Source organism: Sturnus vulgaris, chromosome 1 (genome assembly GCF_052056855.1).
Source record: "Sturnus vulgaris isolate bStuVul1 chromosome 1, bStuVul1.hap1, whole genome shotgun sequence".
NCBI lineage: Eukaryota > Metazoa > Chordata > Aves > Passeriformes > Sturnidae > Sturnus > Sturnus vulgaris.
Genome location: NC_142243.1, coordinates 148,457,006 through 148,477,473, shown reverse-complemented (window position 1 = coordinate 148,477,473; position 20,468 = coordinate 148,457,006). Strand labels below are relative to the sequence as shown.

The window sequence follows — 20,468 nt, the reverse complement described above, 5'->3', positions numbered from 1 at the left end:
TATATTCTTTTGAAAGGGCATTTAAAATGTCATTCCAGTTTTCTCTCTTGTTGGTTTTAATTTTATCATCATTTAAAAAAAAATTCAAAGTACTTCCACAGTAAACCAAAATCCCTATTTTTAACTGAGTCAACTGCATAAACAAAACTTGAGAATTGCTTTACTCCTAAATAGACTGGATAATCTTTCTTATTTAATTGCTAATATAAGTCAAGCATCATTTTATAACCTTCTTTAGAATGCCACTTCAGGAATGGCAGCAATTCAGGAACATACATCTGAATCTACTTGTAAGCAAAAGCTATTTAGCACAATTTATTTGGTTTAGTAATACCATACATAAAGCATTTAGACCTGTAGTGTCCTTAAAAATCAAAGGATGTTATAATGGTGGTTTTGTATTTGTTCTGTCCATGTGAAAGAAAGAAAAAAATATTTTAGCATGATATCCTTCAATTCCATATTGTCTCATAGCCATTTCAGCTGGTGCTCCCTGAGGAAGTGAAGCCAGACAGCAGCTCTGCTAAAAGATCACAAACAACTGGTCATTTAGTTGTCACCATGCCAAAGGTAGGTAAAATAGGAGACATCACACAAAGGTCCTTAAATGTTGTGAGTACTTTGGGAATGTTTCTGAGTTACAGCTAACATCTGGCTTGCTGAAGATATGCAGTCTAGCCTTTCCCATCAGGGCATATTTTCCAAAAAAGGAACATTACATGAAGACAATTTAATTACAGAGCCAAGCCTTAGTATTTAAAATCCCTCTAAAGGAACATAATGAAAATCAGTATTAATAGAAATTTGTATTTCCTTTACTTTAAACAAAATCAGCTTTTTATATGCTAAACCAGACTATGCAAAACATGCAGTATTACACAAATCTGTAAGCAGATAGCTTTTTTTAAGTAATGAAAATAAACACATACCTACTTCCTTCTACCACTTGTGAAATAATAAGAACAAATCAGTTTATCAAAATTTGTGTGGCACACATATATGAAGGTTACATATAAATAAAGGGGTGATGCACTACTCTCATTTCTCATGTGTTTGGAAAAAGAATTGCTTAATTCATTTCCCCTTCATGCTCTGCCTGGCTGGAAAGGATCCCCTGACCAGCTGTACTAACTACTGTGACCATAGAGCAAGAAGGTTGTGGCAACATGGTGTTTCAGCTGAAACTGCTTGGAGCAGACAGGGAGATGGACATTCTAGGGAGGTGGAATTCCAGAGATGAGAATGGATTATATGGTGGAATTCTGGATGTTGAAGGAGAAATTAATCAACTGCAGCATCTTCTGCTGTTATGCCTTGAGAGGTTTGGGTTGCTTTTAAGGCCTCTGTAAGAATCTTATACTTTTGGCTTTTGGGATACGGCAATCCCACCCAGGGATAGTTGCAGTAAAAATACAGTCTTTTGGTGCTCTAGCCTTACCCTTTTGGCCTTTCGGAAGTTTCTCTGTTGTGTAAGGGCAGGGGACATGTGTGAGTCTACCAGAATATATGAAATACTGCATTTGCTCTGATTTAATTCTAAGACTATGCATCTAGTAGCTCTAACTTTTGACTTTTTCTGTTTGTGGTTACCTTCTATGTTCCCTTCTTCACTCCAGTCCCACACCATCTGTCTGTCCTTATGAGGACAGCCCCTCATCAAATCCCAAATTGTCAACTCTAGCATCGAACAGGCATTTTTGCCAAAAACTTCTAAGAATGCTGAAAATTGTACTTAACTGGTTAAGGTAAATATTTTCTGAATGTTCAAAATTCACTCTAATGAGAATTTGTTTCCATAAATTTGTTTGAAAATGAGGCCTTGACACTTGCCATTTTGGATGGTGTGGTTTTTAAATGTATATGAAATTTTTTGTTTAATAATTACTTGTCTTTGGGTTATTTTAAATACTGTCAGTTTTCTGTCCCATACTCTGTTTTTATTACTCGTACATCTTCCTAGTCCCTTTGTGGAGGATCAATGCCTTAGAAAATGTAAATATTTCCAAGTGTCTCTGGATATATATTAACTCTTCTGCCTGTCTATAAAATCCTACCTAAATCAGCAAAATGAATATTCTCTCTCCATACTGTGATTGAGAACTGCCTTTATTCCATTATTAACTTTATATTTAAGCTACCTTGAAATTTTAGCTACACCTACATATTTTGCCTAGCCTGAGGCTCTGGAGCATACTTCATCTCAGAATACCTGATTCTCAGATATTTGTAAAACATGAGGAGAGAGAAGCATATAGAATAACTGGGTAGATGTTCTCAGCTTGGCCTTGATTTGATTAAAAGTGCCTGGCTATCTTGGACACAGCAAGAGATGCATGAATGGAATGCTGCATGATGTCTTTATTGTCAGTGGATTCTGGAAAGCAGCGCTGAAGAAAAGCACCTGAGAATCTTGGCTGCCACGAAGTTGAACATGAGTCAGCAATGCCCTCTTCTGTCAAAGAACACCAGCTGTATCCTGGGCAGCATTAGGAGCGCTGCCAGCAGGTGGAGGGAGGCCCTCCTTCCCCCTCTGTTCAGTATTGGTGACAGACACATGGAGTGCTGCTCCTGTGCTGGGCTCCCCAGTGCCAGAGAGACGTGGACATGCTGGGGAGGATCCAGCTAAGGGCCACAAAGATGATCAAGGAACTGCAGCACCTGTCCTATGAGGAAAGGCTGAGAGAGCTGGGACTGTCCAGCCTGGAGCAGAGAAGGCTCAAGTACACAGAAATACCTAAAGGGAGGGTGCACGGAGTCAGAGCCAGGCTCTTTTCAGTGGTTCCCAGTGACAGTGGGCACAGACTGAAACACAGGAGCTCCTTCTGAAGGCCGGGGAACTCTTACTGTGAAGGTGACCAGGGACCTGCACAGGTCACCCAGGGAGGTTGTGACTCCTCCATCCTTGGAGATATTCTAAAGCCTTCTGGACGTGGTCCTGGGCAACTGGCTCAAGTGGGCCCTGCTTGAGCAGGGGGCTTGGACCAGATGACCTCCACAGGTCCCTGCCAATCTCCAGCATTCTGTGATCCTGTGAACTTCATGGATTTCCTGACCAAAGACAGATCTGTGATATTTCACTGCAATTGCATGCAATGGATGCATTATTGTGCACTGTTGTTCACTCTTCTTTATTATCAGTCTGTCAGTCACAGAATCTGTTCTCTTCCCCTAGGATTGAAACAGAGTGCTCAGTTTAAATTTTTGTGGCATAGATCCTCTTCAGATGATCTCTATTCATACAAATTTTATTATTATTACTATTATTATTAGGATGTAATATAGGAAGAAATGTAAAAATAATGATTGACAACAGGAAGACCAATAGATATTTTTCTTGCAGAATATTCTGGCTGAGTTTATCAGTGCTTGAGAATACTAGTTCGAGATCACCAACTTAATAGGAAATTCTTCTTAGTAAGGTAATAGGAAGACCAGAATACATTCAGTTTCTTTAAGGCTGTATCAGTGACAAGACAAGCTTAATGACTATATTGCACTCTATTTTATCCTTTTGTTCTTAAAAAACAGTTATCAAAATAATATTCTTTTTGCAACTAGATAAATGGCGTGGCACATTCCTTGAATAGCTGAAAGGTTGTCCACTAATCTAAAAATAGTCTCCTATAATAAGGTTCATGCAATAGTATCCTAAAAATATCTAATCTTCTCAGTAACACAACAGAAATCTATCTGAATTCTAAGTGCTTTTCACTTGTTTTAGTGAGCTCCTGATCAGGTTAATAAACCTTTCACCATTCATCTTCTAGCCTGTTTATAGTTCCCTAGTCTTTAAAAACAAAAACAAAACCTCTTGCCTTGCCTCTCTGATGACCTTGCCACACCACAGATATTGGAGAGAGTAAACTCCACATGAAGTAAAAGAAAGGAATAATTTTCACTTTCATTTCTGGAAACATTTTTAACCATATTACTCACTGCACAGCAAATCACCACAGAATGGGTGCCTTTCTAAGGCAATATTTATCAATATTTTTTGGAAGGTCATCAAAAGAAACCAAAGGACACAATGTTCAGTGAAATAATATAGTGGCACTTTTAAAGTGTAGTGTTTATACTGCAATAATCCTTTATATGGAAATTTTACATGAGTAAGGTGTTAATAGTGACTACCCTGTACATGCCTCATGTTCTAGGAAGAATATTTGTGACATGAAGCTTCTCAGATTTTGAACTTCGGTGCTCTGGCAGCATCATCTTTACAGATGATGCAGGAAAATGAAAAGCTGGGAGATTCTTTAACAGAATTTGACTAAAATGGTCATATTAAATAAATTATTTCATAAAATGTCATCAGTAGATTACACTAGCATTTTAATTACTGCCTGAGTAAAAGCATCAAACCCTAGTGTCATTAACAAGCAGGTTTTATATAGGATTCTGAGACATCCTCTGTCATGTTTTAAAATTTTCTTTTTCTAAATTTAGTGAGTCAGAGAGAAAAATTTGGACTTTTGATTAATTATTTATTATATTACCAGTCACAAATGAATGCTGATAGCTTTTTATTTCCTGGGCTTTTAAAAGTGATTAGAAATTTAAAGATCAGTGAGAGTTAGATTCCTTAATTAATCTGAAAATAGGAGTGGTGTGTATTATGCATGTCAGAGTTATTTGATAGAATTACTTTTTATAATTCTCACTTATCTAGGTATGGTAAATGTGGTAATATTTCATTATCATCAAAGGCATGTGGAGACACAGCTGTGGAACCCTAGAAATCTAATAATCCTTCAGCATAAATGTGTTCAGGGAAAATCTGTTACTCAGAGGAATTCCCATTGTAGAATAAGAAAGCCATTATAGGAAAAAAAAAGGTGGACTGAAAAAATGAATAAAAATACAGCTTTTGTGTATTCCTTCTGTTTTCTCAAAAATACTCCAGATTTTATTTAAAACATCTATATCTAGAATCCTTTTATAATGATCTTAAAAGGGGCGCATTTTCTGATTTCTAATTAATCATAGTGATGCCTGGAAATCATAGGATATGCTAAGTTAGTTGGAACCCATCAGGATCATCAAATCCAACTCCTGGCCCTGCACAGGACACCCCAAGAGTCACCCCATGTGCCTGAGAGCATTGTCAAAGTGCTTCTTGAGCTCACTAAGGTGTGGTGCTGTGACCACTTCCCTGGGGAGCCTGTTCCAGTGTCCAACCACCCTCTACGTAAAGAACCTTTTCCTGATATCCAGTCTAAACCTCACCTGACACAACTCCAGGCCATTCTCTTGGGTTTTGTCACTGGACACCAGACAGGAGTTCAGTGCTTGCCTCTCTTCTTCTCATGAGGTTGAAGACCTAATTGAAGCCTCCCCTCCATCTGCTCCAGGCTGAAGAGACCAAGTGACCTCAGCCACTCCTCATACAGCTTCTCCAGACCCTCCCCTTCCTCCTGGCCTCCTTTGGATGCTTTCTTATAGCTTTATGTCTTTTTAATATTGTGGTACCCAAAAATGTACACGAAAATGTAAATATTAAAAACCATAGTATGATAAATATTAGTATCATAAAATAACTTTCAGAAAGCTTCATTATATTAATTTAGTCCATTTTCTTATATACCATAGACTTCAGATTTCACACTGTTATCTTGCTATTGAGCCCAAAGTAGGCAAATCCTAACTTCTCTAAGTTCCAAGGTCAGTTCTTGTCAAGAATGTATTTTCTTATGAGTGCAGAATCAGCACATTTTTTCACCATCCTTGATGGTATGCTCTGAGAACAAAGTAAGGAGCATGAGTCTCAAGGGGATCAACGGAATGAATTTCTGTTAAAAAAAAACACTTGAAAAGAGGGAAGGTAGAAAGAAACAAGGCTTGCTTGCCTTTATCAGAGCATGTACAGAATCAGTAGGGTTCAGCCTCTTCACACTTATTTCCAGAAAGAGATGACAAAAGCTACAGACTCTGTCTTTATATCTTTTGGGGTTCAGAATGGAGACTAAATTCACAAAGCTTCTGGAACAGATTAATCTCAAATCAATTGCACTATGAAACAGTCAATAAAATTAACTATTTGGTATAGTTCCTGTTCTTCCTCCTTTCAAATGCTTGAGAGATCCCTCTCCCATGCTGTTGTTATGAAGGGAAAGAGATCCTTTTGTAGTGAGATACACTTTTGTCAATAGCTTGTCTTCCAAAGAATCATGGTGGACGTGTTTTCTTTGACAAGGGGAATTCATCTGGACTTTGAACCTAAGATTCTCTTTTAGCAAAAGAGCTGAGGGAGTTTGTGGTCACTTGTCATTTGGGTGAGAAGCCCAGACTGCAGCTGATTTTTAAATAAAAATGTCAGAACAAATACTTGGACACCAGAACCAAAATGCAATCAGTAATGTGCATTATTAACATGATGCTAAAGCAGACAGTATATATTTAAATACAAGTAGATGTATATATTTAAATACTCTTTTATGTATAATTTTATAAATGTTTGACTATATTTCCATTCAGATAATTTGGTTTAACTTGCCTTATGTCTGTGTTTCGTGTTGAGTGAAGAGTGTTAAAATGTAACAGAAAGAGTAAATGTTACAAGAGAAAATTTATGCAGACACTCTCAATTTTCTATTTTTGAAAGATTATTTAAATGCTTGCAAGCAAAAGTGTCAACTTTTATGAGAATTATGTTTTGTCTATTTTTATTTTAGGCTAAAGAAATAATCCTGGCTAAGCAAAAAGTTTCAGCTTCAATTAAACATTCTGACTGCAATTCACAGCAAAAAAATATGAGAAGGTAATTCCTTTTCATCTTCTGCATCAGTTTTATTTTTATCAGTGTGTTATTCACATGCCAGAATATGTACTTTTTTTATATTATTATTGAAAATATGGAAATATTGATTAGAGTAAAAGTATGTCTAAAAGCTGTAGATTAATAAACTGCTTGGTGCTGTTCATTAAAAAGTTACCTTCTTCAATAGCAAAGCCAAAAACCACTTATTTTTGCCTATCTTTTTTTTTTCCATCAGCTCATTCAAGTTGTTAACTGGGATATATTAAAACAAAATCACCTCCTGAGAATGGCCTCTGCAGAGTTCCTTGCTATGGAACCCAACTCTAGAAATCTTTTAGAAAGCAATTATTCTGCTTTTAAATAATTTACTGTTATACAGGTTGATCTACTACTCTAGTAAATAGGTTCAAAAAGCAGTTCTGCAAGGTTTTGTAACACAGATCCATCCTATTAAATGTGATGTCAACTCCAGCTCTTGAAATCTTGTAATTAATGACTGCCCAAAGCAAGTGAATATCAGGGATGCTCTATTTTCTGTTTTTACCTTTAGCAAGTGCTTCTGTAGAAAGACAGGAGGGTTCATGAACACTTTACCTAAGTACAAATACCATGATGCATGTTTTAATCCTTCCTTTTCCTTTTGCTATAGCCAATGGTATTCATACCAGAGTAAGATATTGTAACAGCAAAGTCCCTTAAGCTGTTTATCTGTTTATATTTGAAATGTTGCACTTATTTCCTTTCCTGTTTGATTTCACTGTGTTGAATCTTGTTATAAAGGCTAAGTAGTGAGTAAAAAATGGTATTTTGGATCATGGCTGTTCCTGGTCTCAATATTTAGGACACTAGCAAAATGGTTCTGCAGGAGTCAGTTGTAATTAATTCTACTTTTAATTTCTTATTTGTAAGAAAAATCAGTCATTAACTTATTTTCTTGATGATTTGCCTTATGAGAAGATGATAGGGCACCTGCAAGAATTTGTTGAGGTTACTAGTGAGCCCCGAGGACTATACCCTTTCCTTAAGTAGCAGTCATTAGAACAGTGCATCACTCTGATTAGCAAGTATTTCAAATATTTTTAGAAGGTCGAGGTCAAATGGAGGATATTTACTCTCCATTATACCTGCAAAGTCATGGAAATAAGGTGGAGTCCCTGGTGACTGGAAAAATGGAAACATTGCACCCATTTTTAAAAAGAGTAGAAAGAAGGATGCTAGGAACTTGTGACCCATCATCCTCACCTTTCGAGTTTCTCCTCTGCCTGGGAATCATGGAACAGATCCTTCTGGAAGCTGTGTTGAGGCACATGGAGGACAGAGGGGTGATTCAGGACAGCCTGCACAGCTCCACCAAGGGCAAGGCCAAGTGAACAAGAGAACAGCTACAGCTGTTATCTATCTGGACTTCTGTAAGGCCTTGGTCATGGTCCCTCACAGCATTCTTGTCTCTAACTTGGTAAGATACGAATTTGATGGATGGACTGTTCAATGGATCAGGAATTAGTAGGATGGTTGTGTCTAGAGGGGAGTAGACAATGATTCAATCTCTGGATGGAGATCAGTGACAAGTGGTGTCCCTCAGGGGCCCGTACTGGCACCAGGACATTTTCACATCAAGCACACTCCCAGAAAGTCTGTGGGTGACTCCAAGGTGGATGGTGCAGTTCCCATGCCAGAAGGTGGGATGCCATCCAAAGGGAGGTGGACAAGCTTGAGAAGTGGGTTCACATGAATGTCATCACGTTGAACAAGGTCAAATGCAAGGTAGTATACATGGGTCAGGACAGCCCCTGGTATAAATAAAAGCTGAGGAAAGAAGGGACTGAGAGCAGCCCTGAGAAGAACTTGGGGATACTGGTGAATGGAAAACTGGACATGAGCAGGCAGTGTGCACTTGCAGGCCAGAAAGCCAGCCATGTCCTGGGTGGCATCAAGAGAGGGGATGCTCCCTCTCTGCTCTGCTCTACCAAGACCCCACCTGTAGTTCTGCATCCAGCTCTGGGATCCTGAGTACAGGAAAGACATGGTTCTGCTGGAGCCAGTCCAGAGGAAGGCCACAGAAATTATCAGAGGACTGATAGGAGCACCTCTTCTATGAGGGAAGACTGAGAGAGTCTGGGTTCTTCAGTCTGGAAAAGATAAAAGCTTCAAGGAGACCTTCTATCAGCCTTTCATACTAAAACAAATCTCGTAAAAAAGATGGGGGCAGGCTTCAATGTGTAATTCTTTTAAAGTAAAAAAGGGGAAATGTATAAGAAAGACTTTTTGTGTTATGAGGGTGGTGAAACACTGGCACCAGTTGCCCAGAGAGGTGATGGATGCTCCATCCCTATAAACATTCAAGGTCAGGTTGAATGGGACTCTGAGCAACCTAATTCAGTAGAGGATGTGCCTTGCTCATTGCAGAGGGATTGGACTGGATGACCTGTAAATTTCCTTTCCAACCCAAACTATTCTGTGAGTCTATTCTATTACTCTTCTTTGCAAAAGGAATGGTGCTTTTCCACAGAAGTGCAACTAAATCTTTAAATGCATTACAAGAAATAAGTTTAAAAAACAGCTTGTGGATTAGGAAAATATATTTCCTTAGAACCCTCTGTTTGCCTTTAGTTTTGGCTGCATAGTAAACATTTAAATAATAGTGGGAGCATAGAAGTAATAATGTGAAATGGTGCTCTTTCTTGCCAGCTGATGAACTAAAGATATTTCGTGGCATACTGAAACTCCAAGAATTTGTGCTTGATTTCTATGCAGTTTTAAATAATTATGAATATGCTTCCTGCAAATTTTGAGAGCTAAAATTTTACAAGAATATATACCACAAAAGTAGAAGTAGGAAAAGTCTTTGAATTACAGTTCTTTCTAAAAATAGTATGCCTTGACCTCTTTAGCTGAAAAGTTGCTGACTAGCCAGATGTTAAAAATTTGCTGAATAGTTGTCTCTTAGATTACAGAAGAGCATTCATTACAGTGATTATACTTGACAGCTACAGATGTCTTAGCTAAATGCTGTCAGACATATAATCTGCCAAACTGTAATGCAGAGCTTTAAATCTCTTTTAACTCTTGTTACATGAAGATACTGTCATTACTTCTGCCATGTATGAGAGATTTCTTCTGTGACTATATACGAAACTGTATTTGGAGCCTTCAAAAAGGCAAGTTTCTGTGGAAGGAATTTGACAGATTGATCTATTATATTTACAAAGCCTCTATTAATGCAGTAGTGCCATTCCTTACTGGAATTGGCCTCACAGTTCAGCTGTAAGGTACCAAAGTTGAATTTGCCACAGCTGCATAGAGGTAATGCAGAGGTAGATAGAAACTGACTTTTCTGAAGTTGTACTGGAAATCTTAAGAGTAGCAGTTACATGATCAACAATCCTTGTTTCATACCTTCAGCTTTAGACTATTCTTCCTTCAGCGTTTTGAAGAAGAAAAAAATTAAATAAAACTAAAAATGTCTCTAAATGTAAATATACACACATTTTAATTCCTCTAGTAGTGAAATATTCATAGGAATACAACTTTTTTTCTTTCAGTTTTTGAGTTTTCTTCTTTTGCTTTTGTTTTGTTTTTTATTTCTGTAGATCTTTATATACAGAAAGGTAGAGAAATGTAGCCAGAAAATGGTTTAATTAGAGGAGGCAAAGGAATGGCAATTTCTGCAGAATTAAAAACTTATCAGCAAGTTCTAGTCTATACACACCTTTTATATTGAAATAAGGAATGTAAGGTAGAGGTTATTTCTATCTTTGTAGTTCAGGCATTGCAAATCTGGCTGCCCAAAGTGTCTTTTCCCCTCTTAGCTATGCAGGAGTGCACTGGGTGACAAGCCAGCACATGTTCTAGAGAGTACTATGTAATCCATTAGGTTGGAAATCTGATTTACGTTCTGCTGGAATCAGTTCTTAGTGGCAGTGAATAATGTTTGGCTTTTTGACATTTTTTTGTTTTGTTTCAGTTTTGTTTGGCTTGTTTGTTTGTTTGTTTGTTTGTTTGTTTGTTTGTTTTTAATCTGGATTCTTAAGGAGAAAAAAAAGAAAAATATGTTGCTGGATTGTCCACCTCTGTCTGCTGGTGAACCCATAAATGCCTTTGAACAGGTTATCCAGTTTCAAGCAAATGTCACTAATTGTGAGAGACATAAAATATATAAAATTACGTGTTATATTGAACTTGAGACTGAGAAAACTGGAATGTTTTTAATCACTGTATTGGATTTTAATTCCAATCTTTTTCTAGCAAACATGTCATTATAAGACTCATCAACGGAACTTCTTTTATGGTTTGCAGTTTCAGTGATAAACAAGCTTTACTTTACTTTTCTTGAAGAAATCTTTGGTTTCAGTTGAGCTTTTCTTTGCTTATTAGCAAATAAAGAAAAAAGATTATTTCAAAAATTCTATGGCTATCTCACTTTAGATGTAAGTTTTGCTGAAGATGAAACATAATGCAAAGATCTGTTTTACTGGATGACCCTGATTTAGCTTGGTTCATTTTGGTGGAAAAGAGGCAAAGAAAAAATTTGTGGGAAAAAAAAAGTAGATGTGACAGTAAGAATCTTTCTTTGGGAGCGAGAAGTTCTAATTTGAATTCTTGAAGCAGTCCTTGTGAAGTGTCAGAATACTGCCTTTCCACAGACTGAATAACTGAAAATCTCTCCCAGTCTTAGATTTCTACAGCTTACACAGAGGGATATGATGATTTGGAAGGGAGAGAACTCCATGTTGTGAAGAGAAATACAGTAGAACAAAATGAGTCATTTCCTCAGGACTGGGAAGGGGAGGTAAGATGAGGTCAGAAACTGGATGGCATTGCAGACAAACTGATCTGAAAGAACTGCAAGAGGATTTACGTGATCTTTCAGAACCCAGTTCCTCAGTGTCTAAACCAAGCACATTTCAATGTGAAGAAAGCCAAGTGCATCTGAAGAGTAAATTTGTGCCAAGATCACAAATGACAAGCTAGTTATCAGTTCCATTGAGATGTAATGCCTTTCATAAATACCTGGGATTAGATCACAAATCATGAGAGCTGAGTAGTTTGCAGAATTAATATTTTCTGGCAGTGAAGTTTGCTCAGTGTCATGAAGACTCTGAGAACTTGTAGAATGCAAGTAATATTGTATGGGAAAGGAGGAATCGTAGGAACTGTAATTCAGTTGGCTTCCAGAAAAGTGCAGTGAGATACAACTAAGCAACATGTTAAAAATGTTTTTTACTCAAATTAATCTCAAAGTATGGAGTAATTTGCGTTCTTATAGAGGCCTGGAGCTAATCAAAGTATAGGGTGTACATCTCCATCATTTGACTAATGAGGAGAACAAAAGGTGGGGTGCTTCAGAAGTGATTTGAAAATTAATTTGCACACTGGCATCTGATAATGCTTAACTGTAATAAAGGTGAGAAGGCTTCAAAGCATGCCCTTCTGGAGAAAGCATTCTCAAGAGAACACTTCAGTTAGTTCCTGATCAGTGTAGTGTAAAGTTATCCTTTGTTGTGCATATGGGACAAGAACAAAAGTCAGAAGGCAGAGATGGACTTTAAAGTTGCTTTCTGACATTCCATAACTTTGAAAAAAGTTAGAATAACGTGTGTTTTCAATATATGTTTCCCAAGTGTTTAAGGGTTTCAAATTTGGCTGAAAAATTTAACAATTAAAAGAGAGAAAATAAGGTGATATTATAGCCACATGTAGAAATTCAGGGTCAGTTTGCATATTGCAGGTATTGGAGCATATTTCTTGCTTGCAGACACGGTCAATTTAAAATTTAGTATCTTAAAGTGATTATTCAAAAGAAGGAAAGGAATGGAACAGTGAAGTTGAAAATGTCACAGTGGCTATGATTTTCTGTCTTAGCGTTTAGAAACATGGACACTAGTAATATATACACTCTCAGTCTGATAAATCCTAATTGTGAAATATATGTCTTTTAGAACAGAATAGCCTAGGTATCATCATCCTTTTATTTATCAGAATATTTACCACTGATTTGTTAGTTATTCTTCACTGTTGTTTTGTCCCTGAGAAATGCATTTGGTTCCACCAGTATTCATGTCTTCCCACTGATTCTGAAGATTCCAGTTATAGCTTCATTTCAGACTACACACATATACAGAGATTTAAAAGGTCTCTTACGCAATGAAAGAGGAATTAATTTTACAGGTACTTAAAAAAAAGCGTAATTATTTGCTTAGATTACCTAGTAGATTTTTTCTAAACTTATATTTTCAAAAATTGAGATCAGAGTATGACAAGTATCCCACATTTACCATCAATTTTTAACATACCTAAAGATTTGTCTTTCTCTAAGCTCTCAAATAAGATGTCATTCCATATACTAGCCTAACTCTATTTTCTTATTCAAGAAAAGGATTTATTAATACTTTGTCTAGGGTGATAATTATTTTTTGTTCTGTTTCATTCACAATGTTAAAAGATTTGAAAAAGTGTCTCTTCAAAGTGGTTGGATGTGACTCCTAAATATCTTTAGATACCTTGATACCAGAAAGGAAACTTTCAATCACTTGTCAATAACCATATATTCTGGATCAAAGATATGAGAAATCTCTAGCATTCTAAACTTTATTGAAATTCAGATGTTGACATAGGGAAATGTAACTATCAAATCAAATTTAAATATCAAGTATGGGGATTTAAGACTATGTAAATAAAAGGGTAAATTATCAAGAAATACCAAATGATCCGATATGCCGTGTGTCACACACCAGATTGTTCAGCAGGCTGCTAAAGTTATGCAAAACTTTCTTTATTGTGGAGTCTTCTAATTTTATTCTTCAAAAGGCTAGCAAACTGTGTGGTGGTAGAAATAGCCTTTCAAAGGTCAGGAAGAAATAAAGGATTTTATTTATTTTTGTATGGTGCTCTAGTGTTTGACCATAATTTTTTATGGAAGGAAGTGCCAAAAACTGTGAACTTCATCTGTTTTTTAGACTTGAACTTGAAATAGTTTGCAAACACTGAGATTTTCACATATGTTCTCTAGCTGGTCTTTCAAGGAATATTTTTGTTTCCATAACAGCTGTTTTACCATTGCTTATGGAAGAGCTTCAGCAACAAGATGACTTTTATCCTGCTAGGTGAAATCACATGGAAAAACCCTTGCTCTTTCTTCAGAAACTGTTCAGGTTACCTTTAACCTCATCAATACCCAGCCTCTTTTGCATAGCTTGCATGATGAGAGCAGTAGATCTGTGTTGTAGCTGCACTGATTTCAGCCTAACAGAGTCTTGCTGTCAGCCAGTTGTTGTATCGTGGTAGCTAGGACACCACTGTGAGGCTTTACTAAACAAGTATAGAATGTTTGATCATGTTAATGTAAGTACATGAAAATTCACTTCCTGGAAAAATTCACCTGTGCTCGACTCTCAGGCTCGCCTGTTGCCAGCATACTCCAAAATTACTCGTGTTGTTGAAGTTTTGAGAATGGCTGATGCCATAACCTTTTCCTTGCTTGTTGATGTGGATCATTACTTTTGACACTTACTGTTAATTCATTTCTGGAGTACTGAAATTTATTCTGCTGCTAAGCAATGAGATGTTCAAACTCCATTATTGTGTTTTCATGAGTGATAATTCGTACAATTTTAGAGCTGTTCAACAAATGTGAGATACCAGTGCTAATTGAAATACTTCAAATTAAGGAAATTCTTTTCTATCATGTGATGGAGGCACAAGCTGAGCCTAATTTATTCTCATGTTTATGCTTTTTTAGCTTTTCCTGAGATGCCTCAGATTAGTGGTAAATGATTAGTTTAAGGGTCTGCTCTCTTCGTGATCTCACCAGCAGCTACTTGATAAAGTGATTCCAAGTCACAGCACATTTTGTAAATTACACAGGAAACAAAAATGCCCTTTACTTTTGGGAGATGAACATTTTTCAGAATGTTGCCACAAATTGAACATTATTTTGTTTCATTAAATAGTGTAGTGCAATATCAGAAAAAAAAATCTAGCTTTATAAACTGAAGAATGTTCAGGGTAAAGAAATAAGACTTGTATTTGTTTTCATTACCCATAAAATTCTACACTGAGTAATTTTTGTTTATGCTACTATTTGGAAAAGATTTATGCAGATTATTAAAGCAGGCAGCTTCTCTGGCTGTTTGCTGTTTTCTGCTCAGAAAAAAATGATCAAATTATTCTTTTAGTACAATAAAAATCTAGTGGCATAGAGCTGAAAGAGGTGGTTAGGCTGGTGACTGCCTCTTGTGGAACTCCTGCTTTCCTCAGCAAAGCACAGGAGCACAGGAGGAGCCCTGCCATGAGCCCCTCTGCATCTCTTCAGTGGGACACGGACCCTGCACTCAGGTGATGCCTGCTCACATATCCCAGAGCCCTGATGGAGAAGCACTGGCAGAATCTGGAAGTGCTTTGCAAAACACTCTCTTTTCTGACAACTAAAAATGGTGTATTTTCAGTTTGAAATCTTTTATTGTACTTTATATATAAATTTTCATTTCCTGTGTTGTTATCCTTAAAATGCATTCTGTCATGCAGTGACTTTGCCTCCCCCTTGTTTGTTCTATTTATAAGGAGCCTTTCTGATCTCCTGGGTAAACACAGTTTTCTCACATCTCTGAGGGCTGAGGCACTGTCTTTTCTAATTTTGAGCTGGGAGCTGTGACTCAGTATAAAATAGAGTATGAAGATGTACAAATCATGTTATAATTTGAAGAAATTAAGCATAATTTTAAATTCCCATTTTGCTATTTTTTAATGTAAACAGTTACAAATTGCATGAAAGCAGGTTAGATTTTTTCCATTTAATCATTGAGCTCCTCTGTTAGAAAAGAACAATGAGATTAAATGCTTCAAGACAGAGAATATGTTTCAGATCTTTGATCATCATGTGACATGGATAGGTTGCCTTAATGAGTGGCCAGTACACATTTCTAGGTCTTATCTGAAAGAGTATCCTTAATAGCAATGGAATCTGAAAACTGTGTTAAAAATCTGAACTTTTCTTATAATTTTATTTAATTTTTTCATAATAAAAACATGGTGAGGATTCCTGTTACCAAAATATAAAAATCAGCTGATCAAGGCAGACAAGTTCCTACAATTGTATTTTCTCTATAAATGAAATTATTTCCGTTTTCCAAAGATGGACCTGTTACCTAAAAATTAATAGACAGTCAGTGGGAAGGAACTGTGTAAAAAGAAACAGAAAAAAAAAGTAAAAACAATTGGATTTTAAAAAATTATCTTGCATCAAAACCCAACAATTTGTATTCATACCAGTAGTCACCGTGTTCTGATATAAAGGGAATTACAGCTATCTAAAATTAACTTTTTTCAGTCTGGAGACTAAGGATTCTTTTGTAGAAAACCTGGAAGATTTTGTATTACTTTCACGTGTTTACACTTAGAGTTTTTATTTAGCAATCAATTCTCAAGTTACAAGAACTCTTAACCCTGGTTTAATTGGACTCAGTAACAACCCTCATACCAAAGTCAATGTGTTTATAAGCAGGCACCTGAAATAGAACCATCGAATCACATGGTAAATTCAAACAGTTCTATTTGACAGTGAAATTAAGTTTTTTCCATTTATTTCCCTCTTATCTCAGGAGTGGACAAGTTGAGAAGTTAGAAGTGGATCCTAGTAAATATTCATTCCCTGATGTGACAAAGATAATCCAAGATAAGGAACGAACTGGACAGGGACCTATAAAGTTCCAACCACAGAAGATTACAGAGGTTAAGAAGAGCTGTGTTGATTTTGAAAATAATGAAGATGTTCCTCCTTTAATTTGAAACATTCTGAAATATCCCCGCTATAAGAAGCATGAATGCTTGTGTTGAATTCACGACTCTATGTGAAAAGAAAATGAAATAGAGCTGAAGTTGGCAATATCATTACATTTCCTATCAATAACTATTTATCCTGGTGGTTTTGGCTGCATTTTCTGTTAGTATATTGCTATATAAATTCCTTTTTCTAGATTGTTTACTTAGTAACTCTGAAATTAGAATGGGGCCTTATATCAGAGATTGTCATTTTTTCAAACAAATTACAGTCTGGGTTGAGAGATGACACATTACTGTAGAAAAAGATAAAGGAAGGAAGGAAGAAAGCACTTGTAACAAGATTTATGATTTTTCTCATTAAACTAAGGATAGGAAAAATCTCTGTGTATTCCTTCAGCACTTTCATTTTCATGACGGACAACAGTAGAAGAAAAGGGCATGGTTAGAGTGAGAGATACTGCTGTAATCTACCATTCATCACTAAATGTCCAGCATAATGCACAGCTCCTGGATTCTGGAGCTTTCTTAACAATGCCACTCCTTGAAGATTTTGGGAGAAAATAAAGAGAAACTTCAAGAAAAAATAAGTTGAGTGACCTACATTACCTTCCTTATGCATTTGTAGTTGTTTATAATGGAATATTTCATTTGGAAGAGAAAATGCTTCAGATTCAAATCAGCATTTGCTTTTAGTCAAGAGCAAGCAAAGACAGGAAGACTCAAACAATATTTTCTGATTAAAACTTGTTTTCATCCCTAAGATAGAAGATTAATACGTTGCAGCTATAACTGAACCACTGTTTAAGTTCAGATAGTTCCCACAGTATCCTCAGCACATAGCCATGTTCATAGCACAGCCTTTGAAAGTGCTATATCCCTAATTGTGAAAAACATTGTGCAAAAACCTCAGCACTTTGAATGAAAATATTCCCATTAAATTCTGGGAATTTTTAGCCACTCTAAAGTGCTTTATGGTTCTTCACAGATGTTTAATGTAAGATAAAGATAAATAGTCTATCTTAAAGTGCACTGAAGAGAAGCAGAAAATATCCATCAACTTAGGCTGATGGCTTGAACCGATGCATTTTCTTCGCTTGCAATTTGAAATAAATATAGGGTAAAAAAATGAAGTTTCATACTAATGCTGGATATACTAAAAGGTGGAAAGAAAATTTATATATCTCAAAGACATAAACCAAAGTTGAATTTGGGCATCATCTGATGGACTGTCATATCCTCTTGGATTTTTCTTTTGCACTCAACTCAGTTTTTCCAACTCCAGAATCAATTTTTCAATGGTACAAGCCTCTGAGCCATGGAATATATTTAATCAGCTCTGCTCTGGTTAATGGAGTATAAAAACATCAACTGCTTTTGCAATATGTCCCAATTCACTAGAAATGCCTAATCTTGCCAGCTAACTATGGAAAAGACACATTAAATTTTATTTGTTGATCTCATTGAGTAGCAATATGCCCACAGGGTGAGCATGGGTCATTTTCTGGATTGCACATCAAGGTTCTGTATTTGAGATTACACAGGGTGTCCCTGCTCCGGGTGTGGCAGTGGGGCTGCAGGATCTTGGGTCAAACAGGTTCCAGCAAGGGCCAAAGGTGGCAGCAGTACAGGAGGAGCAGCTGAGGAGGGACCCGAGGGGAGCTGGAGGAGAGGGAGGGCAGGAGGGGCTGCAGGCTCAGAGAAGGGGTTCCTCCCTGGCAGCCCCAGAAACCCTCATGGAACAGAGACCCCCTTGCAGCCCGGAGAGAGCCTGGGAGTCCTAAAAGGTGGTGCTGCTTCATGAAACTGTGCAGCCCTAGTAGGAAAACAGGCAACAGATAATGCCATTTTTAGCAGTCAAATGGACAATTTATGTTTTTATTCCTTTCAAACCTACTTCCTTTTGTTTTAGAAGTATTAATTTTGCTGACCTTGGATAGGTGAAGAAAAAGGGCTCCACCACTTTTTTGAAGATAAAAGTCAGTAAATTTTGGCAACAATTCCAAAATTTTTTTCATTTCCTGTAATTTCTTTGATTGCTGTGAGGATATCCTGATGTTTCTAAGAGGTAAACTTTTTACAGGCTTTCTCTTTTTCTTCACTGCTTATTTCTGAAAATCTTGGGACAACTAACCTTTCTAACCTTCAGACAGTATAGATTAACCTGTCAAGACTTTCAGACAATTGTGGAAAACAGAGGCATCCATGCAGCCTGGTCAGGTATGGTTATTTTATTGTTTCATAAACAACTATAAAAATTAATCACCAATGTCAAAGCAAAGGATAATGTGATTGTGTCTTTCCCTATTCCAACTCAGTTCTCTTTTTCATCTGGTTTCATTGTGAGTAGATTTTGCTCTGTTCTTGGGGGGAATAAAAATGTATTGAGCTACAATTACACCTCATAGGAAAATTAATAGCAGGTACCAAAACATTCTTGGAACTACTGAAGAAAGAGTTGTTTCATATGGTAACACAATCTTAACATAACCGGGATCCAGCCTGAAAATTGAGTATCTTCTGAGAATCAGATCCAATAAACCTCTCAATTGTGTATGGCCATGGAGAACACAAGCAAAGATTGATCACAGGCAGAGGAAGTGCATGAGCACGAGATGACACCACAAGAGATAAACACACCTTACAAAATTACTGATTAATGTAATGCAATTTTGAGAAAAGAAGAAAAAAGAGGAGAAAGGATGTGCAGCCAACGTAGATAATATATCCCCTGCACAGGGAAAATGAAAAGATAACAAAAGGAATGAAGGATTGTCAGACCCCTCAGCAGAGAAAGGAAGACTGAGGAAGGAAACGCCAGCATTTTCTCTCACAGTTAAGGACATGGCAGCTGATCAAAGCCATTGTGCATCTGGAACATGATTGTCCTACTTAGAGGAGACAAAACGTGCTGCTTTTTTGATTTGCCACTTGCCTCATTCTGCCACTGCAGATTCAGCAGTTGTACATACAGCATTATCTCTTACTATGTAATTGGGTTAAGTAGATTAAAATTTCACTGAGTGTGTTTTGTGATATTTCACCTCTAACTGGATGACTGGATGAATTTTAGCAGTATGCAGTTGATGGATTTACTCATCATCCAATAGACAGGAGATGGATGGGGTTAATGATAAATTCTAGCAGTATTGAGAGGAAAGATGTGTAGCAGTTCAGGAATGCCCTTGGATTTGCCACAAAATTTTCCTCTTGTTCTAAAATTGGGATGGGATGTAAGTTTTGGATTTGCCATCAGAGTGAGAGTTCTGTTCATATACAAAACAGAAAGAGTCTGGTTCCCTCCAGCACTGAATTGATTCATCTTGGTCAAAAAAAGCAAAAGGAGAAGGGAATCTGTTACACTATTACAGGGTAAAGCTATCCTGAGCTTCCAATTACAGTTGTAGTGCAGAACAATGTGCAATAAAATAACAAACTTGGTTCAAAACTACCAAAAGGTCTTTTAGTCTTAGATTTCTGAATATACTCAGTAAGAGTATATTATATATAGGGTAACAGTACTGGACATGCAAAATATGCCTTCCCACTGCACATTTCAAATGGTAATTCCCATAAGGGGGAACTGGTGAGGAGCAAATACATTTCTTACTGGTTAATGACTATGAAAGAAAGCTGTAGGGGGCCTGAGCATTGGTATTTTTCTGAACAGCTGCTAAAGAGCAGGTGTTTGCTGTCAGTGCTGAACTGGGTAACTTCACCCAAACTAAATCACAGCATCACGGAATGTTCAAGGTTGGAAGGGACCTGTGGTGGTCATCTGATCCAACTTCCCTGTTTAAGTTGGAGCCAGTTGTCCAGGACCACATACAAATGGTTTCAGAATATCTCCAGGGATGGAGAATTAACAACCTCCCTGGGTGACCTCTGCAGGCATCTGGTCACCCTCACAGTAAAAAACAATGTTTCCTGATGTTCA

At 37.0% G+C, this 20,468-nt stretch overlaps 1 protein-coding gene across 6 annotated transcripts in view; it reads left to right on the top strand.

Annotated features, from left to right (window-relative positions):
* Nucleotides 1–16,916, top strand: part of DNAAF11 (dynein axonemal assembly factor 11) — a 34,543-nt gene extending 17,627 nt beyond the window's left edge. For 4 of the 6 annotated variants that reach the window (XM_014882143.2, XM_088179506.1, XM_088179497.1 and 1 more), the window contains 3 exons: nucleotides 475–570; nucleotides 6,672–6,757; nucleotides 16,354–16,916. In XM_014882143.2, the coding sequence (XP_014737629.2) occupies nucleotides 475–570; nucleotides 6,672–6,757; nucleotides 16,354–16,540 (369 nt within the window). In that variant the 3' untranslated portion in view covers nucleotides 16,541–16,916. Of the gene's footprint in view, nucleotides 1–474; nucleotides 571–6,671; nucleotides 6,758–6,992; nucleotides 7,573–16,353 lie in introns of those variants that run through there. The other 2 variants (XM_088179504.1, XM_088179501.1) reach the window with 1 other exon arrangement.
* Nucleotides 16,917–20,468: the final 3,552 nt, after the last annotated feature.